This window comes from Electrona antarctica, assembly GCF_951216825.1.
Source record: "Electrona antarctica genome assembly, chromosome: 1".
In the NCBI taxonomy this organism is placed as follows: domain Eukaryota; kingdom Metazoa; phylum Chordata; class Actinopteri; order Myctophiformes; family Myctophidae; genus Electrona; species Electrona antarctica.
In genome coordinates this window covers 5,996,670-6,023,519 of record NC_136806.1, presented here as the reverse complement: position 1 = coordinate 6,023,519, position 26,850 = coordinate 5,996,670, and the positions used below count along the sequence as shown (strand labels likewise).

Sequence of the window (26,850 nt, the reverse complement as noted above, 5' to 3'; positions counted from 1 at the left end):
TTTGAGAACCTGTATGCAATGGCTTATCTGTTGTAAAAAGAGAGACCAGCCTATTCTCCAAACCATCATATGTTATGCTTTGCTAGGTTGTACGAAATAATATTGGGTCATTATAATTTGCAGGACTCACCGCGCGCACAGCTGCCTTGTCTGTGTTGACATGACATGGGCTTGCAGGACAGAACTTGTATTTGTGACAGACACATAGTTCCTTTGCAGACAATACAATGTGCTTCTCATTGGTCAGTCACAAAGCTAAGAAAACAGCAGCCTACTTTTTCTGCATGTCAATGATGAGATAGTTCTCCGCTGTCTGTCTATCTGCAGACAGCGGAGCAGCCAGCGAGCCTTTCTCTGATCTGCGGTCGGGACCAGTGGTAGTGGTGTGAGCGTGCAGCGCATGCAGAGTTATGAAGAATACACATTCCGGGGTTCGGGCTGAAAGTCCACCTCTCACAGTGTTTTGCCACTACGAACCATTGAACGTGCATTGTAATACACATTGGTGTGAATGGTCTGTGAGCGTAGCGATACACTACAGGCGATACGTGTGAAACCCCGGACATTTGAAGGAATGTATAAAACCACCCGGACTGGCCGGACAGGCCCCCAGAAGAGGACGTATGGTAAACTGTGTATGTAATCGCGGCGCTGTCCATCCAAGTTAGAATGAGTGTGTGTGTGTGTGTGTGTGTGTGTGTGTGTGTGTGTGTGTGTGTGTGTGTGTGTGTGTGTGTGTGTGTGTGTGTCTGGCTGCCCTGTGTTTTGCAGCGTGGGGATCGCCATGTGAGGGGGCTAGCCAATAAGGGCCCTGTGTTGCATGTGGAGAATTCTGTAGGTTAGTGTGTGTGGTGCAGCCGAACGGGGTGGTGAGAACATGAGGGGGATGTAGCACAGCAATCGGTGACCCCTACATTAAGCGGTGTTGCTCCCAAGATGCAGTGCAAATGCGTGTTGTAAGCAACCGTAGCCAATGGGAAAACAGGATGCAGTGTTGCCAGGTCCGCGAATTGTAAGCGAGTTGTAAGTAGCGTGTTGAATGGCATTTTTTCTGGGCTTGTTTTCATAGACGTGGCAACAAATTAGGCGGGGGTGTCGGTGCTTGTGGCGTGTTTGTGTTTATTATTGATATTGATATTGTTTGCGAGTGTGGACGGGAGCCGGCTTTAGTGGCAGTGCGATGACAATTTTTACGCGGCTGGTGTCGAGTGTGGCCGTGCGGCGCGACATGAGGAGATAGCCGTGGATCGACGCGGAGGGTAAGGCTGTGTCGTGTTAGTGTGTTGTTGCAGTGTGTGTTGCAGCGTGTTGCAGCGTGTCAGTGACGTAGTAGCTGGTGCCTTTTGTTCCTGTGCGTGCTTTTGGGCACATGTTTTCAATTGTAATATAGGATAGGATACTTGCCATTAATATAGTGGTTGCAACTGTATTAATTGATTGCCCGAGTCCCGTGGTGGGAGTTCTGCTCTGGTTTTGGTCAATATTAAGTAGTTCCGGTCACTTTGTGGGGGGCACTGGGGCCACGCAGTAAAAGTAAATGAATCCACAAATCAAACGTAATTTGTATTGTTGACCTATTTAAAGAATATTAGCGCGACTTTCGTTCAACTTTGACCCCTCTATCACATGGAACTATTTGTTGGGCGTAGTGATATGAACACAAAAACATAGTTCTGTGTGATAGAGGGGTAAAAAAAAGAACGGAAGTTGCACTAATATTTTAGAAATAGGTCAACAATACAAAATAATGATGTTAGTTTTGTGGATTAATTTACTTTTACTGCGTGGCCCCTAGTGCCCCCCACAAAATGACCGGAACTACTTGATATTTCACCAAAATCAGAGCAGAACTCCCACCACAGGACTCGGGCAATCAATGAATACAGTTGCAACCACTATATTAACACAGCGAACGCTAATCGCGTATCAATACGTTATCAATTAATCAAACGTCCGGTGCGAACCACGTATCCATACGTTTTAATCACTTTTTTATAGCATACTTTCATTAATCTTTTTACCCACCCGGACAATGAAGAACCATCCCCCTGTCATTGCTGCTTAGTCCCGCTCACGTGATCAGAAAAAAAAAAAAAAACCCTCCCCTCCTGAAAACAGGAGGGCGGGCCGCTTTACGTGTAGAAGCCAGTGTAAAATGGACGCGCCCATGGAATGATCTAGTCGGTGTGTGAGAAGAATCAAATTTCACCTAACCTCGCCTCACCAGGCTTTCCTCCACCTATTGGCTTTCACACAACACTATACTACTCGATTCCCCCCTCCCCTCCTGTTTCTCCTGCAGGAGGAGGGCCTTGCGAGATGGGGGCTCTGTCTCGGAAAAAAACATGATGAACGGAACGGAACGCTGTTACGCTGCCTAACACATGATCTGCACCAGATCGGCATTGCACAACGTCTGCAACACACATGGACAGATGCATGTTTACTTCTTCATACTGTAGCGACCAAACGATCCCCGAGCCTACAATACTACGAACTAACAAACGAACTACAGTATCGAGAGGGGCCGCCATGACAACAGACAGTCTACCGTTGGGGGATCACGTATCGCCATGCAGAGCCGTCATAATCGGAGATCGCTCGGACGTGTGATTGTAACGCTTTTTTATTCATTATAATTGTAGTGATAAGACCGCAATGAACGCGTCGGGGACGTAATCGACCCGGGTGTAATGTATAACGAACTTTTCCGCGTCCTAAACCGTGGTGTTGTCGTCGACATCACAGCCGGGTTTAGCACCTCTCTGGACACTCCCGGTGAAGCTTTTTTTTTTCTCCATCGCCCCCAATAAAGCTGCATTCCCAGGCATGTTCCCCTATACTAGCTTGAAAAACAAAATCAGCTGATGATGACAACGCGTCTCACCGTTATACTATAGTTCTGAACCGAACGGTGGAATGGGACTTTTTATAGCCGTACGGATCAAGACTTTTGCTGCCCAATGTGCCCATGACCCCCCCCCCCCCCAATGTTACTGCGATCAAAACAATGAAAGCAGTGAATCATCATCATCTAAAGAAAGCAGAGTTATGAAGGTTTATAGTCAGACATTGACAGGCAGATATAACAATAAACACAATAAATATGCTATACATCCTATACACCGAATGAAAGCCCTGAATGTGTACTTTTACGAGGAAAAGAGTAAACATTGATCCCATGTACAGTTTGACATAAATTGGTTACTGGGTGGATGCACATTGCGCCCACCAGATATAACTGCAGAGAAGACATGGACCCGAACTCAATATTCACAAAATAAGGCCTATAGCGACATATAAATACTATATACCGTATGAAACAGAAGACTCTCTGCTTTCATAAGAAAAAAACTTGTAGTAATAATAAAAATCACACCCATGTGAAGTGAGTGGTGCAACTCTGTCCCATATTCTGTTCTCTGTATTGATGCTATAGGCCTTATTTTGTGAATATTGAGGAGTTCACGTCCATGTCTTCTCTGAAGTTATCTGGTGGGCACAAGCTGCATTCAATAACCAATTACTGTCTAACTGTAGATGGGATCAATGGCCGCGGTTACATGCAGGCTGATCATTCCGAATAAATACTTCCGAATAAAATGCATCCGAAGTAATGTTTTTTGCTGCGTGTTTACATGGGAAATGGTCATTCTGAATGAGCGTTTACAAGGAGATGTGATATAAGACATGATACATGTTAATTCACGTGAAGAGAGAGAGAGAGAGAGAGAGAGAGAGAGAGAGAGACTGTTGAACACACACACACACACACACGCCTAGCCCCATATGTGCCCTCTCCCTACAACACACGCCAAGCGTTGTAAGCGCTGATCTACAGGCTGACAACGTGTCCCATCTGTACATCGCATAAAGCATATAATGCATAGCTTATCTGCACGATACACCATCGCCGCATCATTATGGCATAAAGTAGGCTACCAATTGGGTGTTTAATACTAGATTGATTGCAGGCAGCTGGTCATCAATACAATTAAACTGCAAAGCCGTTATGTTTCATGACGTTTTGGTTGCAACTTGGAATAGGCAAGTTATAAAAGTTTAAAGGGATAGGATGGACATAGGATAGCGATAATAGCGTATTCTTGGGAATGTGTGTGTGCGTGTGTGCGTGTGTGAGAGAGAGAGATTACTGAACAGCGGACTGACGGGATTTCGTCCTCTCTCTCCTCCGTCTTTCTGTGAGTCCCCCGATGCACTTAGCCTACAGTAGCATGAAGCATCCAGATACATATAGGCTGGCTATATAACCTATAGGCCTTTCAAACATGTTTGAAAATTATCAGAGTGATACCCAACTCGGGACGGTTGGATCTTTGAACACTCACAGATCAGGGGGATCATCACCACTGCTGCTGCTGCTCCACGTTTTTTTTTTGTGGATTTCGGATCTGCAAAATGCACGAAATAACGCGCTCTATGTGCAAACTCCTCGGCGCGCCTTGGATATGAGCGCCTTGGAGTTGGAGCGCCTTGGAAATGAGCATGCTCAGAAAGACCAGAATGAATTTACATCCGAAGCAGTGTATACATGAGTCCAATTTTCTTTCAATCGCATTGAACATCGGAATAATCCGGCCAGTGACATCGGAATGGTTTTTAAATCGCATCGAGCATTTTCATTCGGATTTAAGTTTTTGTAGGTGTTTACATGACAACGTTTAATAGGATTTAACTTCTATTCGGAATTAAGAGGGGTTGAAAGACCTCATGTAAACGTACCCAGTGTATACTGTTTTCCTCGTAAAAGTACACATTCAGGGCTTTCATTCGGTGTATAGGATAATAGGATATCTATTGGGTTCAATTTTATATCTGCCTGTCAATGTCTCTGACTTTAAACCATCCATAACTCTGCTCGCTGTTCAAGATAACCACTTCCAGGCAAATGCAGGTGTTGCAAAAAGGTCAATATCTCCAGAATGGAACATGGTACAATCATTCAAATTTAAATTGAAGTGGACAAGTTCAGCTTTCTTTTGATGTATGCGTGTGATTCTCGCTATAAGAGAACATTTTGCTGTGGGCCCCCGAACAAGGCCTTTGTGCAATGTTAAACGGTAGCAACATCAAAATAGGCCTGCCGAGATCCTGTAGCAATCAAAGTGTTAATGGCAAGTATTTCATACAACTTAAGTTCAAAAAATCTGAACTATCCCTTTAACTCTGAGAGTGTACACTCCCATGAGAGTTACAGACCCATAAAGGGTCCATTTGGTTCCTAACTGTCATTTAGCTGTGTCTTCTGAAAGAATATATATTCAAAGATTTGTGCCGCATTTTCACGATTTTTCAAAAATAGCAGACCTACAAGCTTTTTCAATAGCTAAAGTATAACATAATGCTTAGTTAAAACACCAAAAGGGGTTCCCGTCCAGAATGGGTTAAACCCGACTCAGCCCCGTTTGAGTTGCGACCCGATATGGACAGAACAGTAAATCATGTTCTGGCGAGAGCGTTTTCCCCCGACTGCCACTCAAACTGGCTACTGGCCAATCACAGCGCGTCATTTCACAAGTGCACTGGCCAATCACAGCACGTCCTTACTCATGCTCGCCCGCCTCCACACAGTTCGACATTTCTCACCTTTTGTGTTGCTTCATTACTCATCGCTAAGGCAACACAAAACAAAACAAAACAAAACAAAATGCTCAGTGTTCTAACTTAGTTGAGCTCAACAATTACGTAGCAGAACCAGTTGACACACAAACACATTTTAAATGTCATCACTGAGGACAGTGAGGAGTGAATCACTTGTTCATCATAATTGCCACATTAATCTTAAAGTGTGTAAGTAGTGTATGGGCCTAAGGTGGCCAATACACACTGGAAACTGACAGCACACACACCACACCAACGTAGACGCACGCACGTACACACGCAACCACGCGCGCACGCACGCACACACAACAAGGTTTTTTTTAATCCTTGTTTTTTAATCTTGATGAAATAAAGGATTGTTCTACCTCAACTGCACAGAGCTGCCTTGGACCCTCTTTACAGTTCACCACCTTCTCACCTCCTTCCACACTGATTTTGACTCATTCAAGGTACAGACCTTTTAAAGAACTTTTAAAGAACTTTTAAAGAAGTATTATTTGAAACCCTCTCCAAAGATCACCTGCCTGCAGTTTTTTTTACATAAAGGACCCACAAAGTGCTAATTCTTTTCTTTTTTCCAATGTTAATTTAACTCTTGACAGTGTACAAATGGAACCAAATGGAGGGTCCATTTGGTTCCATTTGTACACTGTCATTTAGTTGGGGACCCCCTGGAACTCCCTCAAGGAGGGGTCCCTGGACCCCACTTTGTTTGGGGTTAACTGGTATAGGCCGCCAAGGTGCACCACTCTCACACACGCTGTCACATCCTCACCATTTTGTACGTACGCTCTCAGTCATTGTTGTTATGACAGACTCCAGCGAGCATGGAACCCCCATTGTAACCCCATTGAATTCACCCAGTGTCAATTATCTAGTGGTGTAATCCTGGGCGCTAGACTTCCTCTGCCAACCTGGGGAGAGCAACGGACTGACTATACATGAGGAGTCCAAGCCGCTTCTTTTCACCTGACAGGGGGGGGAGTTTCCCTAGTTGGATGTAGCGCGTGGAAGGAACACGTTATTCCAACCAGTTGCTTTCCCCTCCATCAGGTGCCCCAGCTGGCCAGGGGGAGGTAGTTTTTTTTGTGAGGGTAGCTACCCTAGGGGACACGGGGAGAACATGAGAGAGTAGCTACCCTAGGGGACACGGGGATAACACGTGAGGGTAGCTACCCTAGGGGACACGGGGAGAACATGTGAGGTTACCTACCCTAGGGGACACGGGGAGAACACGCGAGGGTAGCTACCCTAGGGGACACAGGGAGAACATGTGAGGGTAGCTACCCTAGGGGACATGGAGAGAACATGTGAGGGTATACCTACCCTAGGGGACACGGGGAGAACATGTGAGGGTAGGGTACCTACCCTAGGGGACACGGGGAGAACACGCGAGGGTAGCTACCCTAGGGGACACAGGGAGAACATGTGAGGGTAGCTACCCTAGGGGACATGGAGAGAACATGTGAGGGTATACCTACCCTAGGGGACACGGGGAGAACATGTGAGGGTAGGGTACCTACCCTAGGGGACATGGGGAGAACATGTGAGGGTACCTACCCTAGGGGACAATTTAAGTGCACTGGCCAATCACAGCTCTTACTTGCACTTTGCACTTACTCAAACGTGAAGAGGATTTCTTTGCTCGCCAGCCTCCACACAGGTCCACATTTCTCACCTTTGTTTTGCTACCTTACTCATCGCTAAGGCAACACAAAACTAAACTAAACTAAACTAAAATGCTCAGTATTCTAACTTAGTTGAACTCAACAATTACGTAGCAGCAACGAGTTGACACACAAACACATTTTAAATGTCATCATCACTGAGGACAGTGAGGAGTGAATCACTTGTTCATCATAATTGCCACATTAATCTTAAAGTGTGTAAGTACTGTATGGGCCTACGGTGGCCAATACACACTGGAAACTGACAGCACACACACCACACCAACGTAGGCTACCGCTATCTGTAATGACACTGTCGGGCAGAATCCTCTAATCTCCAGATTATGACGTTTTGTGTTCTTTGGTAAATTATCCCATTTTGACCTGAGATCAGATTCGTTCTTTGATTTTTCAAAAATAGCAGATCTACAAGCTCGTAGTTTCAATAGCTAAAGCATAACATAATGCTAACACCAAAAGGGGTCCCCGCCCAAAATGGGTTATGATTATGAACATAACACAGCACCACACAAAAGTATCAAAATGAGCAGATCCACAAGCTCGAAGCGACGCATTTTGAGCTTGTAGATCTGATACTTGTTTTGATGCTTTTGAATCCCGAAAAGTAACAGTTTTGGACATAATTAGGTTTTCACCCGACAGAGACTGATATTTTACTGATATCTAAATGCATCGCACAGGTACATCGTTCCTGGTGTGTGAAGGCCTTCCGAGGAAACTCATTTTGCTGTGAACACCAACACATTACACTATCTCCTCTCTCTCTCTCTCTCTCTCTCTCTCTCTCTCCCCCTCCAGACAGAGTTACAGCAGCTGGAGGAGAGTCTCTCGAAGGAGCGTAGGGAGAGAGAGCGCGTCATGGCGCTCTACAGGAAGCAGGTGGAGGAACGCAGGGCTCAGACCGAGAAGGCCGACAGAAGGGTGAGTTGTACGACGTATACACCAACAGGAACTATATGCAAATGAACATGAATGGCGTGGCTGCATATCAGTGGGGTGTGTGAGTGAGGGGCGGTATATCGTGGGCCTTTGACCCTCCAGGTTTGTCCCCTCAGGCCCAGAGAGTGGCCCTCAGTCATCCCACTGTCCTTGGTGTCCTCAGGCCCATAAGAGAGCAGCCATGTAGTTTGACTGTCCTTGGCGTCCCTCAGGCCCAGCGGGCGGCCATGTATTTTGACTGTCCTTGGTGTCCCTCAGGCCCAGCGGGCGGCCATGTATTTTGACTGTCCTTGGTGTCCCTCAGGCCCATGAGAGAGCAGCCATGTATTTTGACTGTCCTTGGTGTCCCCTCAGGCCCAGCCATGTATTTTGACTGTCCTTGGTGTCCCCTCAGGCCCAGCCATGTATTTTGACTGTCCTTGGTGTCCCCTCAGGCCCAGCCATGTATTTTGACTGTCCTTGGTGTCCCCTCAGGCCCAGCCATGTATTTTGACTGTCCTTGGTGTCCCCTCAGGCCCAGCCATGTATTTTGACTGTCCTTGGTGTCCCCTCAGGCCCAGCCATGTATTTTGACTGTCCTTGGTGTCTCCTCAGGCCCAGTCATGTATTTTGACTGTCCTTGGTGTCTCCTCAGGCCCAGTCATGTATTTTGACTGTCCTTGGTGTCCCCTCAGGCCCAGTCATTGACTGTCCTTGGTGTCCCCTCAGGCCCAGAGAGTGGCCCTCAGTCATCCCACTGTCCTTGGTGTCCCCTCAGGCCCAGAGAGTGGCCCTCAGTCATCCCACTGTCCTTGGTGTCCCCTCAGGCCCACCTGGCGGCCATGTATTCTGACTGTCCTTGGTGTCCTCAGGCCCAGCGGGCGGCCATGTATTTTGACTGTCCTCGGTGTCCCCTCAGGCCCAGCGGGCGGCCATGTATTCTGACTGTCCTCGGTGTCCCCTCAGGCCCAGCGGGCGGCCATGTATTTTGACTGTCCTTGGTGTCCCCTCAGGCCCATGAGAGAGCAGCCATGTATTGTGACTGTCCTTGGTGTCCTCAGGCCCAGCGGGCAGCCATGTATTTTGACTGTCCTTGGTGTCCCCTCAGGCCCAACGGGCGGCCATGTATTCTGACTGTCCTTGGCGTCCCCTCAGGCCCATGAGAGAGCAGCCATGTATTTTGACTGTCCTTGGTGTCCTCAGGCCCAGCGGGCGGCCATGTATTTTGACTGTCCTTGGTGTCCCCTCAGGCCCAGAGAGTGGCCCTCAGGCCCAGCGGGCAGCCATGTATTTTGACTGTCCTTGGTGTCCCCTCAGGCCCAGCGGGCGGCCATGTATTTTGACTGTCCTTGGTGTCCTCAGGCCCAGCGGGCACCCATGTATTTTGACTGTCCTCGGTGTCCCCTCAGGCCCAGCGGGCGGCCATGTATTCTGACTGTCCTTGGTGTCCCCTCAGGCCCAGCGGGCGGCCATCCTCCCGGCAGACGACCCGGGCGGAGAGGAGGCCCAGCGCAGCACCACGCGGCTGATCCACGAGGAGGAGAAGACCATCTCCACCTTCGAAGACGCCTTCCAGCGCATCAAGGAGGCCACCGGCGTCACAGACGTGCAGGTTTGACGGCAAATCTTGATTAGTTTTTTTTGTCATAGTCTTTTGAATAAAATTATGTTAGTCTAGTAATGGCCGAAATTAGTCAGTCAGTCGTTCTTCAATTTTTCAGAAATAGCAGACCTACAAGCTCATAGCGCGCCACCGAGTGGCGCACTATGAGCTTGTAGGTCTGCTATTTTTCAATAGCTAAAGCATAACATAATGCTAACACCAAAAGGGGTTCCCGCCCAAAATGGGTTAATAAAGCGTGACGCGTTGTGAGCTTGTAGGTCGGCTATTTTCAGAACGCAGCCAAACAGGATAAAACTGTGATGTGACTATAATGTTGATTCTGATATCCTCTCCACTAGTCCCTCACTAACATTTTAGTCTAGTTTGTACCGACCGTAAATTACCACCCGCTCCCGACCGGATCATAAACCCAAAAAGGAACGCTTCCCAGGCTAGTATGTAGGGCAAGTAGGGCATTCATTTACAAAAACAAAACAAAAAGTTAAAACGTGGAGATAGGAGGCTTCTGCCCGACAGCAACGAAATATAAATATCCATTCTTGTGTGTGTGTGTGTGTGTGTGTGTGTGTGTGTGTGTGTGTGTGTGTGTGTGTGTGTGTGTGTGTGTGTGTGTGTGTGTGTGTGTGTGTGTGTGTGTGTGTGTGTGTGTGTGTGTGCGCGTGCATCTGCGTGCGTGTCTGCAGGAGATAGTGGAGCGCTTCGTGTCCCAGGGGGAGAGCCAGAAGCACCTGGAGAAGATGAAGCTGGACAACGAGCAGACTCTGCTGAGGCTGAAGGAGGAGCAGCAGCGTCTGGACCAACAGTTCCAGGACATCAAGTACTCCGGGGAGGCCAAGCTATCCAGGTCAGACCACACGCCAGACGCCATGGCGCCACGCAGGACGCCATGGCGCCATGACACCATGACGCCATGGCGCCACGCAGGCGTCGCCTCCATGTTGTTTATCAAAGCTGTCGCATGTCTGCTGCTGCTTACGCCATGGCGCCACGCAGGCGTCGCCTCCATGTTGTTTATCAAAGCCGCCGCATCAGTGCCGGAAGTCCTTCAAAATAGAGCTCTGGGGTGCCGGAAAGACATGGCCGCTTTTACTCCGAAACCCAAATAGGAAAAAATTTGCCCGCCCGGTATCATTGAGGATGCGCTAGGACGTCTGAGGACGTCGTATGTACGCGTCGATTGGGACCCCTAGGACGTGTGGCGACGTCCTACGGACGGAAAACGGTTAAAAGAGCGAAGCCATCGCCATGGCCATCGCCATCGCCAAATGGACCCATACGGGTCCATTTGGTTTCATTTTACACTCTCTAGAGTTACAGATCTATAAGGGTCCATTTGGTTACCAACAGAGACCAACAGGCGCTGGAGGAGTGTGAGTACAACCTACGCTTGGCAGAGAAGAGGCGCGACGGCGCCAGAGAGCGTCTGGACTCGCTGTTCAAGACCCTCGCCACGGTGCGCGCCGGCGTGGAACACCTGGCGGACAAACTGCAACACATCACACTGGTACAACGCGCACGCACACACTCTCTCTACTGGTACAACGCACACACATCACACTGGTACAACGCACGCACATCACACTGGTACACACGCACGCACGCACGCACGCACGCACGCACGCACGCACGCACGCACGCACGCACGCACGCACGCACGCACACACACACACACACACACACACTTTTGCCTACAAAATCAACTGTAGAATTAGTCGATTAAAATCTTCTGATATTTAGTCAACTAAAACTATAGACTAAACCTAAATATTTTTTTATTCAAACGTTTACATAACAAATTGCTGTCAAATTGGTCTCTCTCTCTCCAGGAGGAAGGGGAGGAAGGGGAGGAGCCTCCGCCCGCCCAGCCCTCTGTGGACCAATCGGAGCAGGATGTGGTTCATCTGCTGCTGGCGCAGTGCGAGCGCAAGCTAGAGCGCCTGCAGGGGGCGCTGCAGGGCAGGAACCTGGCCGACGTGCTGAAGGACATGAAAGACGAGGAGGTGAGACTAGACCCCGAGACCAAAGAAACAGGAACGGCTGACCGCTATCTCCACTTTATCGGCATGAAGCAGGTGGAGACCGGAATGGGCTCTATGCACACACGGAATGGGCTCTATGCTCACGTTATTGGGAGGAACACGTTATTCCGACCAATTCCTTTCCCCTCCATCAGGCGCCCCGGCTGGCCAGGGGGAGGTAGTTTAGAGACCAGGATTACTGCATGTTTTTTGTGAGGGTACCTGCCCTATAGGGGACACGGGGAGAACATGCAAACTCCACACAGAAAGGCCCTTTCGCCAACCCCACCTCGGGTATGTGCATTGATGACGCGGAGGAGAGAACACGCCCCCATAGTGTCCACAGCGTCCCCAGCGGGAATCGAACCCAGGACCTTCTAGCTGTGAGGCGACAGCTTCATAACTGTGCCACTGTGCCCCCTAGTTACCGCTGATAGTAATGCAGGCTCTGTTCCATTCTGGTCAAACAGAGTCAGGGTGCTGCTATAGTGTAGCCTGGCTAATAAGCCAGACCGAATCAGCCGTTGGCATTAAAAAAAATTGCCTGCCGGACAGTGTTGGGTGATATTAGTCTGGCTTATTAGCCAGGCTAGCTATATTGTGCGTGTTGGCTCACTGGAAACACTCTGCTATACACCGGTGGGGCTCAAAGTGTCCCTGAGTGGGTTCCAAATGGCCTTGTGCAGGTCTGTAACTCTGAGACTGTTCAAATGGCAAGTAACCATCTTTGGTGAGACCAAATATGCTTATCCCATTTTGGGCGGGAACCCCTTTTGGTGTTTTAAGCATTATGTTAGCTATTGAAAAATAGCAGATCTACAAGCTCTAAAAGTCGTGAAAATGTGGCCCAAATGTTTGAATATATTCTTTCAGAGCAAACGTTTTTAACTCAAATGTTTGCTTCTGGTGGGTCCCTGGAACAACACATTTTCAGATGGGGGGGTCAGCGGCCAATATTACATATATTTTCGGGGGTCCACAGACTCCACATCACTATTTAGTATTTGACGATGACGTGTGATGATGTCTGAGAAGAGAACTGTCAGGATTTAGAAGGCATTCGTAGAATCGATCTCAGGTCTAAATGGGTTAATTAAGCAATATTACACGAGAGGGTTTAACGTGATTATTGCCACGACAGTGATGCGGTCAGTGGCAATAATCACATTAAACCACACCCTCGAGTGTAATATTGCAATTATACAACAGTTTCCCTTAAAACTAAGAAAATCGCTGAAAAAATATATTTTTTTAATGACAGATGTAGTCACTACGACCACAAATGTCCCAAGAAACTAGCTAGCCTAGCCATCGAGTTTGCTAGCACTCTGGGAGAACAGAGCAGCTGAATTCTTTGTTTTGATTAGGTGTGGAGTGGTGCTCGTTTGAACCACGGCTAGAAGGCTGTTTCAACCAATCAGATTGCTTCCTCGAAACGACCTGTGGTATAATTCAGGATAATGGCCCAATCGATGTTTCGCCAAATGGTACACGTGGGTCTCCTAAGTCAAGTGGGCGCGGTCGGACAGCAGATCCCCCATGTTTACTGGTGCTATAGATCCAGTACCCAGGTGTCTTACAAATGCATAGCGTATACGTCAGTGCCGTCGCTATCTATACGCGCAATACGCACCGTGCGTAGGGCAACATGACGAGGGGGGGGCAACAAAAAGTGCCAAGTCGACCCTCAAAATAACAATTTTCTCCGCTCTGCCGCGAAATAACGAGCAGCCGTGTGTGCGTTCCTCGCAAACATGTAGCGAAGATCTGCATGAGGAGAGGAATATAGCAGCGCTCTCGTCCGGAGGGGGGGCAGCACAAATATCCTATCCCCAATTAATTTTCCTCGAGGGCCATATTTTGACTAGGGTACCAGGCTGGGGGCCGAGTCCGCACGCGTGAGGTCGAGGTCTTGCCCTGAAAATTCATTTTCAGGGCAGGACCCCATTTGAAAAGGATGCCCAGTTTGACATGCATAGGCTACTGACCCCCATTTAATGCCATTTATATCTTATATCTGCGACATACTAGCGTCATGTCCAGGGGGTGTACTTGTACATCAAGCTGCCTCACGCTACAGAAACAGGAGATAGGCTCCTGCCCTATGGGCCTCATGGCTCGGCAAGGCTACTTACTTACTTATATCTTATATATTCCGCGGGCCGCAAGGGGGCGCTCCGCGGGCCGCAAATGGCCCACGGGCCGCCTATTGGGGAACCCTGGTGTAGGGCAACCAAATGGTCAGTTACGTCCCTGGGATACGTATTGGGAAGTGTACACCCTTACGGCACACAATGTGACCTCACAACAACTCAATAACACCTGACAACACACTTGTGTGTCTGTCATTCTCCAGAACACTTTCTATAAGCAGCAAATAGATTTTGTTTTAGTTTTTGTGTGTGTGTGTGTGTGTGTGTGTGTGTGTGTGTTAGGGCATTCACTTCTAGTCATTTTTACTAGTTGACTAGTTGCCTAGTTTACTAGTCGACTAGTCGACTAGTTGTTAAACCACCTTTTATGTTAAAAAATAACAAAAAAAACGTTTTTTTTTTAAAAACTGTGTACATTGGTGACTATAACTATAATCTACCTGATATTGAGGCCTTTTTTTTTCTTATCAACTAGTCGACTAGTACCAGCAAGGTCGACTAGTGGATTTACTAGTCGACTAGTAAACTAGTCGACTAGTTGCTTAATGCCCTAGTGTGTGTGTGTGTGTGTGTGTGTGTGTGTGTGTGTGTGTGTGTGTGTGTGGGGGTTATTATGAGTCAGCAGATGCTGAACTAGTGCATGTCTAAAATGATTCGGATGACTCAGCATATCAGCGTGACTTCATGGTCCTTTTCTGGCTGATACTCTTGTCAGGCATTTAGTTCCATTAGTGTCGCCGATGCCTCGCGGTGAGTTAACCCATTTAGGCCTGACGTCGAATTTTTCTGCTCAATATTTCATGTCAAGGACCCCAAAAATGATATGTAATATGCCTCCGGCCCCCATCTGAAAATATGTTGTTCCAGGGACCCCCCCCCCCCCAGAGGCAAAGATTTGAGTTAAAAACGTTTGCTCTGAAAAAATATACATTCCAAATTTGTGCCACATTTTCACAATTAAAAAAAAATAGCAGATCTACAAGCTCAGCGTGCTACTCGGTGGCGCGCTGAGCTTGTAGATCTGCTATTTTGCAATAGCTAAATTATAACATAATGTTTAAAACACCAAAAGGGGTTCCCGCCCAAAATGGGTTAATGTGAATCGATGCCATGTGGTTCCCACAGGGAAGACACACCTGAGGCAATAAGGGGACATGATATTTCTAGTGTTTTGTCAAATAATTGACCAATCCATTGTCAGGTTGTGTGACACCAGTTGAAGTTTACAGCGTAGGCTATACTACGCTTCCAAAACGGGTGTGTCGAAACGCACTGGTGTGCCGTGAGACAAGTCCAGCTATGCCTGGGGATTTTTTAATGTATGACAACCACACATTGCAAGATAACTTCAAGACAATTCTACAAAAATATCATTTGTGTGTGTATGTGTGTATGTGCGCGTGTGTGTGTGTGTGTGTGTGTGTGTGTGTGTGTGCGTGTTTTCAGTTCCATGTCAGGATGGAGAGGAAGCTGCCAGATTACAACACTCGCATCAAGCTACCAGACGACGAAGAGCCGGATGCTCTGGATGGTGGTGAGTTTGGAGACTCGGGGGTTAAAGATAAGAGATGCTAAAGCTAAGATAAGAGATGTTAAAGATATGACCTAAACCTGCATGGTATCATAACACGTTGAAGCAGCTTTCTCCTCCAAAAGGCCTGATGGCTTGGAATAAACTCCCATTATAAATTACACCTACGCCTCTGTACAGTAGAGATAGCTTTAATCCATTTAGGCCTGACGTCGAGAAAAAGAAAAAAAAAGAGTCTTCTGAAAGAATATATATATTCAAAGATTTGTGCCACATTTGCACGATTTTTCAAAAATAGCAGACCTACAAGCTCGTAGCGCGCCACTCGGTGGCACGCTATGAACTTGTAGATCTGCTATTTTTCAATAGCTAAAGTATAACATAATGCTTAAAACACCAAAAAGGGGTTCCTGCCCAGAATGAGTGAAAGCACAGCTAAAGATCGACTTCTTCACACTTAGTTGAGTTTTTAAAACCTGTGTTGTTATTCATGTCCTCACTGTCTGGCCTTGTTCACTGCCATTTTTGCTTTTATTTTAATGTTTTATGCTTTTCCTTTCTTTTCTCTTTATTGCTCTGTAAATCACTTTGAGCTGCATTTCATGTCATGAAAGATGCTATACAAATACAGTTGTATTATTATTATCACAGGAGACAAAATGCAAAGCGCATGCAGTCTGTTGCAAGGTGCATTGATTATACATACTAACAGTCCGACAGGCATGGCGTGGTCGGTTAAAACTAACCCGTGGCTCCCACCATGCGTGGCAGGTTAAAACTAACCCGTGGCAGGTTAAAACTAACCCGTGGCTCCAGACATGCGTGGCAGGTTAAAACTAACCCGTGGCAGGTTAAAACTAACCCGTGGCTCCCGACATGCATGGCAGGTTAAAACTAACCCGTGGCAGGTTAAAACTAACCCGTGGCTCCAGACATGCGTGGCAGGTTAAAACTAACCTGTGGCAGGTTAAAACTAACCTGTGGCAGGTTAAAACTAACCCGTGGCCGGTTAAAACTAACCCGTGGCTCCAGACATGCGTGGCAGGTTAAAACTAACCCGTGGCAGGTTAAAACTAACCTGTGGCTCCCGACATGTGTGGCAGGTTAAAACTAACCTGTGGCTCCCGACATGTGTGGCAGGTTAAAACTAACCCATGGCTCCCGAAATGTGTGGCAGGTTAAAACTAACCCATGGCTCCAGACATGCGTGGCAGGTTAAAACTAACCCGTGGCAGGTTAAAACTAACCCGTGGCAGGTTAAAACTAACCTGTGGCTCCCGACATGTGTGGCAGGTTAAAACTAACCCGTGGCTCCTGACATGTGTGGCAGGTTAAAACTAACCCGTGGCAGGTTAAAACTAACCCGTGGCAGGTTAAAACTAACCTGTGGCTCCCGACATGTGTGGCAGGTTAAAACTAACCCGTGGCTCCAGACATGCGTGGGCAGGTTAAAACTAACCCGTGGCTCCAGACATGCGTGGCAGGTTAAAACTAACCCATGGCTCCAGACATGCGTGGGCAGGTTAAAACTAACCCGTGGCAGGTTAAAACTAACCCGTGGCAGGTTAAAACTAACCCGTGGCTCCAGACATGCGTGGCAGGTTAAAACTAACCCGTGGCTCCAGACATGCGTGGCAGGTTAAAACTAACCCGTGGCTCCAGACATGCGTGGCAGGTTAAAACTAACCCGTGGCTCCAGACATGCGTGGCAGGTTAAAACTAACCCGTGGCTCCAGACATGCGTGGGCAGGTTAAAACTAACCCGTGGCTCCCGACATGCGTGGCAGGTTAAAACTAAGCCATATGCTTCCTGTGAGGTTAGTTTTAGGGTTTAATTAAGCAATAAGCCACGAGAGGTCTCAGGTTACCGGGTATTTTACAATGGCTGGGGGCGTAGGCAGACCCGACGCGGAGCGGAGGGTCTTCTACCCCCCAGCCATTGTAAAATACCCGGTAAGCTGGGGCCTTGAGTGGCTTATTGCTTTTCTAAAACGGTTACAAACATATAGCAATATTAACCTAATACAACTATTACATTCACAAAAGTATAGCTACGCTTTGCGCCACCAGAGCGAGCCACATCACTTCCTTGTTTTGCTCGGCAAGTAGGCTATGTGACGGGAGAATAGCGCTTGATGTCTTTACGGGGCTGCCTGGAGCCACACATTCACAGTCATATGAGCCGGGCGGTGGTTAGACGCCCGCACGGCATGGGTTTGTAAGGTAATCAAGCGCTCCCCTTCCCCAGTACAGCTACAGAGATGCGGAATCAGGTGGGAATGATATAAAGTGATTGAAGGTGTGGGTTATCGGTGAAATTTACACCAGTCACGTGACGGTAACCAGCCAATCAGAATCAAGTATTGGGACTACCCGTTTTAGAATTTCAGATTAACGCCTGTCGGACCAAACACATGCACCAGTCAGTTGCCTGAAGCTCTCTCTCTCTCTCTCTCTCTCTCTGACCCCCCAGAGGACGAGAGCGATGACGACGAATCCAACTTCATCTCCCACGAGGCGCTGAAGCGTCAGTCTCAGCTGATCATCGACTCCAGGACCAAGAGGAAGCCCAGGAAGAAGTAGAGCGGAATGTTTTCCCCCTTTTGAAAAGCTCACGAACCTTAGACTAGAGCGTCACTCTTCCTATTGGAACATTTAAACATGTTCATAATCCTATAGGATTCTATTGAAATCCTATATGATATTATTATTATTATTATTATTATGGGAGTCTGTGAAAATAGCCCATCACTGTGACCTTGTAGATCATTTTCTCATTTTTTTTTAACCCCCTTTTCTCCCCAATTTAGTTATTATGCCTCCACACGTTTCTGTTTTGTCACTGCTGTTGTATCCAAGGGGCCAGTGAGGCTATTCAACGTTGAAGCGCTGGGCCCTAGTGGTAGGAGGAGGGACTACAGGCGGACCCGTGTATTCATGACCGGGAAACCCCGTGCAGCTGGGCTTTAACATTGAGCGCTCGGTTGCACTTCCGCATTTGACCACCAAAATTTGGTGGTCAAATGCGGAAGTAGACGTTCTGAGACGGTACTTCCGGCAGTCTTCCGGGTGCTTCAAAACGCCACTGAGCAACTTCCACTGACATGAATAGCTGGGGGGGCGGAGCTTCGCGCCAGTTCAGTCTCTATCCTTTAATATACTCTATGGTTGTATCTCTGTGAGTATAGAGCCCCCACCAAAACGTTGGGATGTCATGAGAGCTTTTAACGTTTACATATTCAAATCAAATCACACATCTACTGTATTGTCTGCATCAGCCATGTGTGCATAGACTGTGCTACACTATGATGATCTCTGCTGTCGGGAGGAAACCTCATAACTCCAAAAGGTTCATTTTTCAGGAAATTAAAAATGTAAATTTTTCAGGAAATAAAGAAAACCTTGTATTTTTTAAAACAAAACAATACAGCCTCATCAAAGTTGGTGTAACTTTATATATCTTGTCAATTACTTCCATGAGAGGGGGAGAGGTGGTGGAGTTAGCTGTTTTAGCAGACATTTTGAGGGTCCAATGGAGTTAAGAGGTTTTGTCCAAAGCACGTTTTACTACTTTCCATTGGTTCAATATTTTCGAAACAACACACAGACGTAAAGGGTGTTCAATAGCACTGATTTATGAAACAACACACAGACGTAAAGGGTGTTCAATAGCACTGATTTATGAAACAACACACAGACGTAAAGGGTGTTCAATAGCACTGATTTATGAAACAACACACAGACGTAAAGGGTGTTCAATAGCACTGATTTATGAAACAACACACAGACGTAAAGGGTGTTCAATAGCACTGATTTATGAAACAACACACAGACGTAAAGGGTGTTCAATAGCACTTCCAAGCATTTTGCACACCGACATTTGCCTGTAACACTGTGATGATGGGCAATTAAGACATCCCTCATTAAAACACCTAAATCTGATTATGTGACTTGTATTAATGTCATCAAGAATTAATCATCACCGTCAGTGATGAGGACATCAGAAGTAATGAGGTCTAACATGGTGTATAATATATGATCTGACTGTACGCGGCGTGTTGTTGAGTTGTGTGGATTTACGGCGTATCCCCGATTCCCCGCGGCTAGCGTTTTGAGTATTGATTTAGCTTATTTATTTAGCCATGGTTCCTCAAAACCCCTTGAGGCTATAAGAAGATCCTCAGCTCTTTTACGAGACAGTAAAAAGTCTTGTGTCAGCAACAATAACCCAAATGAAAAAAGTCAAACCTGGAGAAAAAAAAGATCGGTGCCTTGATAGACAGCTGTCCAATAGCATGGTCAGAATGAAGGTGTCTTGACAGACAGCTGTCCAATAGCATGGTCAGAATGAAAGAACGTGATATTGGGCCGCGTGAAATATCCTATCAAAATTCATTGATTTGTTTGGTTGGTTTGTGGCTGATTTTCGCAGACAAACGTATTTCAGTCAAAACCGATTGAAAACAACTTGTATGCATAAAATATAAAGACACAAAGTGTGAGTATTACATTTGATCTTGGCGTTCGGGCTCTGCTTTATACTCCCCTGCTCAGCACATTTATACAAGACAACCAGAGAAGGGAGATATATCCTACAATAAATGCGCCACGTCTGTTACTCTAGGACAGCGGTGCCCAAAAGGTAGATTGCGATCTACCAGTAGATCCCAAAGGCTGTGCAGGTAGATCACATGACATGTCCCTAAAATATATAATCTATCACTTGAATTAAGGTGACTTGATTGACATCGAAAAGGGCCTGTCAGCTCAAACCCATAATGCAATACATTGTTTTCAAGAGTGTTGCACACAAACATCAGTAGAATTACAAAGTTATATACTGTACAAGAAAACCTACCAATTCCATTTCTCCTGTCTATTTTCTGTTCCAAGTGTGTCTTATGTAACTATTTCCAGCAAAGGGATAATGATTATTTTGGTCAGTAGATCTTGTTGAGCTGGTCATTTTGAAAGTAGCTTCATGCGCTTCATTTAGCGGAGAATATCTCAACTGTTCTTGGCTAATATGACCACTGCAAACAACGTGGGAACTGTGAAAATGTCTCTATCCGGGGCGAAATACCTGGAAATGACCACACCAGACAGCTATACTTCAAACATGGCTCTATCTTCTAAACTGTTTGTGCGACAGATTTCCTGAGATGCTCAATTCGTTAACAGATAAAAGCATATACAAAATCTGACCTGTGTGATGTGAGGGGCGCTCTTATCATCATCATACATACATCACATTCCGGCCAATCACAGTTGGCTTTTCTGTCCTGACTTTTTATCCTCAAATATGTACATTGGTCAGCCAGTCAAATCATCGCTATGGGGTGCTCAGCCAATCAAATCATCGCTATCAGGTGCTCAGTCAATCGAATCATCGCTATGAGGTGCTCCGCCAATCAAATCATCGCTATGAGGTGCTCCGCCAATCAAATCATCGCTATGGGGTGCTCAGCCAATCAAATCATCGCTATCGGAGGGGCTTGAGAGCCCCTCAAAAACTAGAATAAAATGTTACGGAGGGACTGGCCTCGGAGACCGCAGGTGTTTTGTTTCAGGGACTAGTGGAGAAGAGATCCAGCAGAACTACAACAAGAATAAGTGTAAAATCAGGCATTACGACAACGAAAATATATATATATTTTTTTTTACAGTGGATGTACTGTGCACAAACAATAAGGTCACAGGCCGGCTACAGTAAAACGCCAGCTAGTGGCTCTCAAACATTATCTTCAAATAACCAATGTATTATAAGGGTTAACCCATTTTGGGCGGGAACCCCTTTTGGTGTTAGCATTATGTTATGCTTTAGCTATTGAAAAATAGCAGATCTACACGCTCATAGCGCGCCACTCGGTGGCGCGCTATGAGCTTGAAGATCTGCAGCGATCGATCCAGGAATGCCGAGTTGGTGTTGGCTAGACCTCACTCTCACAGTAACCAGTGCTATGCGCTTGGTGGAAACAATACCACACACCATATTTCTTTTTCCGTTTCGAGAAATAAAGTCAGACATCGTTATTTCTGCAAACCGCATATAACAAATATAACATCTAAAACAACATTTAGTTTATGTAAGTTTGTAATGTAAGTTTGCCTACATGTGGAAGTAGTTGGAATGCAAATGACACATTAACTTGAACAATGCCCGTCTCCAGCCGGGAGGGAGGTGTGAACAGCACTGCTTGTGGGGGAGAAAGGGTGAGGGCTCTAAGAGCGGTCCCACGGACCGAAAAAGAGCAGACATTTTAGTAGAATTATGTCTAAAATCATATCATGGTTTGAATCGAACATTTAGAAAAAGTCATGCAAGGGGAACTTTCTCAGGACTTCATGGGCAAAGAAAATCCACTTAAAAATTTCAAAATCGGTCAGCCTGACCGCTCCGACGCGCTAGTGTTAATCACCATTGAACCCATTTTGGGCAGGAACCCCTTTTGGTGTTAGCATTATGTTATGCTTTAGCTATTGAAAAATAGCAGATCTACAAGCTCGTAGCGCGCCACCGAGTGGCGCGCTACGAGCTTGTAGGTCTGCTATTTTTGAAAAATCGAAGAATGACTGACATAGAAACATAGCTTTTTCAGAAAACTGTCAGGATGTAGAAGACATTTTTAGAATCTGATCTCAGGTCAAAATGGGTTTTAAAGGGATGTTGATGCTTTGCCCCCGACGAAAATGAAAGCCTGGGTATCGAGGCTAACGCTATATATGACCCCTTCAAAGTCCGGGCCGGCGGGCCAAACCTTGAGTTGAGAACCACTGATGTAAACAAGCTATAGTGGTGTCAGGCTGCAGAATATCAGATCCATTTGGTTCCATCCGTACCCTGTCAGAGTTACAGACCTGTGTTAACCCATTCAGGCCTGACGTCGAATCTTTTTTCTGAAATACCCATGTTTCTATGTCAGTGGTGCTCAATATTTCATGTCAAGGACCCTAAAAAATATATGTAATTGGCCGCCGACCTCCCATCTGAAAATATGTTGTTCCAGGGACGCCCAGAAGCAACGATTAGAGTTAAAAACGTTCGCTCTGAAAGAATATAGATTCAAAGATTTGTGCCATATTTTCACGATTTAAAAAAAATAGCAGACCTACAAGCTCGTAGCGCGACACTCGGTGCCGCGCTATGAGCTTGTAGATCTGCTATTTTTCAATAGCTAAAGTATAACATAATGCTTAAAACACCAAAAGGGGTTCCCGTCAAGAATGGGTTAAGGGTGAAAGGGTCCATTTGGTTCCATCCGTACCCTGTCAGAGTTACAGACCGGTTAAGGGTGAAATTGGGTCCATTTGGAACCCACCAAAGGAACCCTGAGGGTCGCTGGCTGGACCCACTTTGAGAAACACTGGCCTCTTCTGGCTGACACGTGTTACTGCCATGTAAACACACTTTGCTGTTCCTTACTAAAATAAACTCAGCTTCCCATGATGCACCTGTGCACAGTGTGAAGCACTTGGGGTGCATACTTAGTTTAGACTAGTCATTGGTTAGACATGGGTTAAGGTTAGGTTTAGGTGTGCTGCCCCGTGGGAGGTTAGGTTTAGGGTGCAGACAGACAGACAGACAGACAGACAGACAGACAGACATTGCTGTTCATTGGAGTGTGGCTGCGCCACTCAAAAATAAAGAAAAGGGAGGATTGACAGCAGGAACAGAAGCGCTGATGTCTAATCTTTTCTGCTACAGATCCGTGGTCCCATGTGTCTCCTCTGTGTTCAGACAGCCACCATGAGAAGATGAGAGTCGCGATGCAATAAATCAAATAATTTGCTCCCCCCGTTGTTTGTTAACCCACCCTGGATCTCTTTACATTCGCGATGGTCTGGCCAAAAAAAAGGAGAAAACGGAAAAAAACAATAAAAGGCCATAAATCAAGTTTGCCCTTCACGGAGAGTGGTACGTCCCTCAGTATCCACTGATACTGTGATGGGGGGCATTAGGTTCATCCCATTGTCCGCCATAGTGGGGGGGTTGGTGGGTGGGGGTCAGAGACAGATGGGGTCTCGCTGGCTGGGAACAAAAGGGTCAGGGCCAAGACAGCGTTCAAGAGTGGCGGTAACTTCATGCACACACACACACACACACGCACGCACACGCACGCACAAATTGCACAAATGTGCTCACAGAAAGTGCACGGAAGCAGACACGCTGTGGAAAAGGCTTGATTGATAGACACCTGCTTCTGCACACAGGGCACTTTGACCTTGAGGTTATAGAGGCTGTGGATAGATGGAGCAACGAGGCAAGGAAAAAAAAGGGGGGAACTTGAAAAAGACCAGAAGTGTGTGTGTGTGTGTGTGTGTGTGTGTGTGTGTGTGTGTGTGTGTGTCAGGGCCGGATCTACCATATGGGTACTTTGGGCACGTGCCCAGGGGCCCTTGGCCACAGAAAATGTCCCTGCTGATCCGAATGAAATAAATGGTGTCTAAAAAGATTAGTGTTTCATTGTTGGTGAGAAGGGCAGCTGAAAAGTGCAATTGTGTGTAAAGCAGCAACAATGCGCTAGATTGGCTGTCACTCTGGGGGGGGTAGGCGACCGGAAATAGGCCAATATAACGGCATAAAACTGCCCCAAAACGGCTCCAAAACCGCAAAAATGTTGCGCGCGCGTGAAGGGGGGCCCTTCGAGCTTCAGTGCCCCTCAGAGGTGTTAATCCGGCCCTGGTGTGTGTGTGTGTGTGTGTATGTGTGTGTATGGGGGGAGGGGGAGTGAGATAAAGTGATAAAGTGAGTGACATGGTAAGATGCATTAGAGGGAGGGAGAGGCAGAGAGCCAGACGGTTTTTCTGAGAAACGTAGTGTTGAGTCGAGTTGTGCTCAACCTTTGATGTCACATCTTTTGCCCCCAAAACATTTGTACACACACACACACACACACACACACACACACACACACACACACACACACACACACACACACACACACACACACACACACACACACACACACACACACACACACACACACACACACACACACACACACACACACACATTTTGGTGTCAGCGTGTTGGCACAGGAAATATATTGTACTGTAGATTGTGTCTGAATCATCCCGTAAGGGATGGGCTGCAAAAGGCAGTCAGACACGTAAATAAAATCAATCATTCATTCATTCATTCACTCATTCAAACACACACACACACACACACACACAGACATTAAATGTCTGTGTGTGTGTGTCTGTGTGTGTTTGCAGCACAAAGTGACACACTATGGGCTTGTATATCTGCTATTTTTGAAGAATCGTGACACACTCAACACCACTCTCCCCAGCGGACTGTTGTATAGGCCACTTCCTTGTTTCCCTCTACACACCAAATGTCTTTGAGCTTGGAGATCTGCTATCTTTTCTTATTGTTCTCCCCAGAATAGGGATGCTAGGTTTCTACATAAGGAGAGTGCATATTATTGGATATGAAAATGCATGAAAATCTTTTGTTTTCCTTCCAATGAGGGATCTCACATACACGAATGAAGGAGGACCTCTTTGCAAGATTAGAATTTATTGAGTAAATTACATTCTATTCTTTCAGACCTGATGATTTATTTGCCACCGAGTGCAAACAGTGCAAGTCTCTCAGAAAACTTAGAAAACTGGCGTGGAATTCAGGTTTGAAACTCCAGAGCGGTCTGGATGAGTGATGTCTGCAGGAGAATAGATGAGAAATATTTGGGATAACTCCCGAATGTGCGTGTGAGTGTGTGCGCTCATCCATGTGTGTAGACAGACACAGATCCTTTACTCTCCTTTCCTCCTCTCCGTGCGCACACGCGTGCACGCACGCATACACACCTTACCGTGCTCAGAGAGCTACATGCCCTTGTTAACCCGTATGAAACATCCCAGAGAGAGAGAGAGAGAGAGAGTGTGTGTGTGTGTGTGTGTGTGTGTGTGTGTGTGTGTGTGTGTGTGTGTGTGTGTGTGTGTGTGTGTGTGTGTGTGTGTGTGTGTGTGTGTGTAATCAAACCAAAAATTGTAGATCTTCTATTTTCCAAAAATGTAGTAATCCATATATTCCTCACTCAATCTTCAGGAGGCCACAGCAGCTATAGTTCCTTTGTCCTTAAAGCTCTGAATGGATTCAGAGATAAACCCTCAGAAATGTTGCTTGACCAAACTTTTATTCTTCCAGATCTCATATAGTTTTCCAGCCCCATGAACTACTCTGTGGTTTATTAATGTCTGATTATGGTTTAGTATTGGCCTTAAAAGAGTCTCTTTGTCTTATACGCTCTCTGACAAAATACTACCAAACACTCCTGTTGATACCTAAACATGGAATCACTTCCTGTACTTTTATAGCTGTTCCTGGTACCTCACTTCCTGGAACTATTGCTAATGCGCTTTGCTCCACAGCTCCCCCTGTGAGCAAACCTTGTCAACAGAAAATTAAGGACCATATTCAACTACATTTTGGGGTTAAATATTCATCCATATTTTAACCAATAAATCCCCTTTGATATCACCCAGTATGTTATGTTTCATTATCTTTCATAACAGGACAGGAAATGCATTTCTTCACACATTTATGTGGCAGTGAGTGTCACAACTGTACTGTACTTAAAATGTTAGGTACTTTTACCTACCTTTACTTACGTCACTAAACTCACTATACATCTCGGATCCAAATATTGTAGGCCTACTTCTATAGTCATTAAGACATGCGAATCCCTTGACTCCTTCAAAACCTCTCAAAGGGCACCTACGGACGGCTGCAATTCGAAACTGGCCCCCGTAAAATATGAATCCACCCCTTTTTCTCCTCACTGTATATTATATGTTTCTTTTCCCTTTTTACCTCCTTTATGATGAATTCCTGTTCTGTTCTTTGGCTATATAGAAGTGTCTATTTGTACGTCTCTAAATGTTTTGATGAATTGAACAAGGTGGACCCTCTTGTAAACAAGTGTAATGCTTTATTGGGTCGTCCACTCACAGTTAACAGTCTTTGTATTAAGTTGTGCTTGAAATATACTGTAATTCTGCAAACTGTTAATACATATTTCAATCAATAGATCGATACTCCACAAACCTTTATATGAAAGCTTTAGTTACAGTTACTTTGTAGATTTTGATCATTATCACAAAACATACATTAACCACTTCAGTCCTTTCGGTCATTTGAAAAGAGACGATCTATACAAGCTCACAATGCACATTGTGAGCTCATATCAGTTTTAACCGGCCCACGTAAATCCCCCTAACCTCATGATATCAGTCTTAAACGGCCACGTAAGTCAGTTTCACGTCCGTGTTTCTAATGGCAGCCAGT

General features: G+C 46.2%; 2 protein-coding genes across 2 annotated transcripts in view; one reads left to right on the top strand and one right to left on the bottom strand.

Annotated features, from left to right (window-relative positions):
- The window catches only part of odad3 (outer dynein arm docking complex subunit 3), a gene marked incomplete at its 5' end in the record, with an annotated part of 31,697 nt that extends 13,534 nt beyond the window's left edge, over positions 1 to 18,163 (top strand). Inside the window, 7 exons of the mRNA XM_079505832.1 lie at positions 8,109 to 8,231; positions 9,685 to 9,840; positions 10,536 to 10,696; positions 11,200 to 11,356; positions 11,679 to 11,852; positions 15,470 to 15,557; positions 18,028 to 18,163. Of these exons, the coding sequence (XP_079361958.1) occupies positions 8,109 to 8,231; positions 9,685 to 9,840; positions 10,536 to 10,696; positions 11,200 to 11,356; positions 11,679 to 11,852; positions 15,470 to 15,557; positions 18,028 to 18,137 (969 nt within the window). The 3' untranslated portion in view covers positions 18,138 to 18,163. The remainder of the gene's footprint in view (positions 1 to 8,108; positions 8,232 to 9,684; positions 9,841 to 10,535; positions 10,697 to 11,199; positions 11,357 to 11,678; positions 11,853 to 15,469; positions 15,558 to 18,027) is intronic.
- The window catches only part of LOC306922420 (gastrotropin-like), a 63,342-nt gene extending 37,578 nt beyond the window's left edge, over positions 1 to 25,764 (bottom strand). The window contains exon 1 of the mRNA XM_079500016.1: positions 25,546 to 25,764. The gene's annotated coding sequence lies outside the window, so the exon portion shown is untranslated. The remainder of the gene's footprint in view (positions 1 to 25,545) is intronic.
- Positions 25,765 to 26,850: the final 1,086 nt, after the last annotated feature.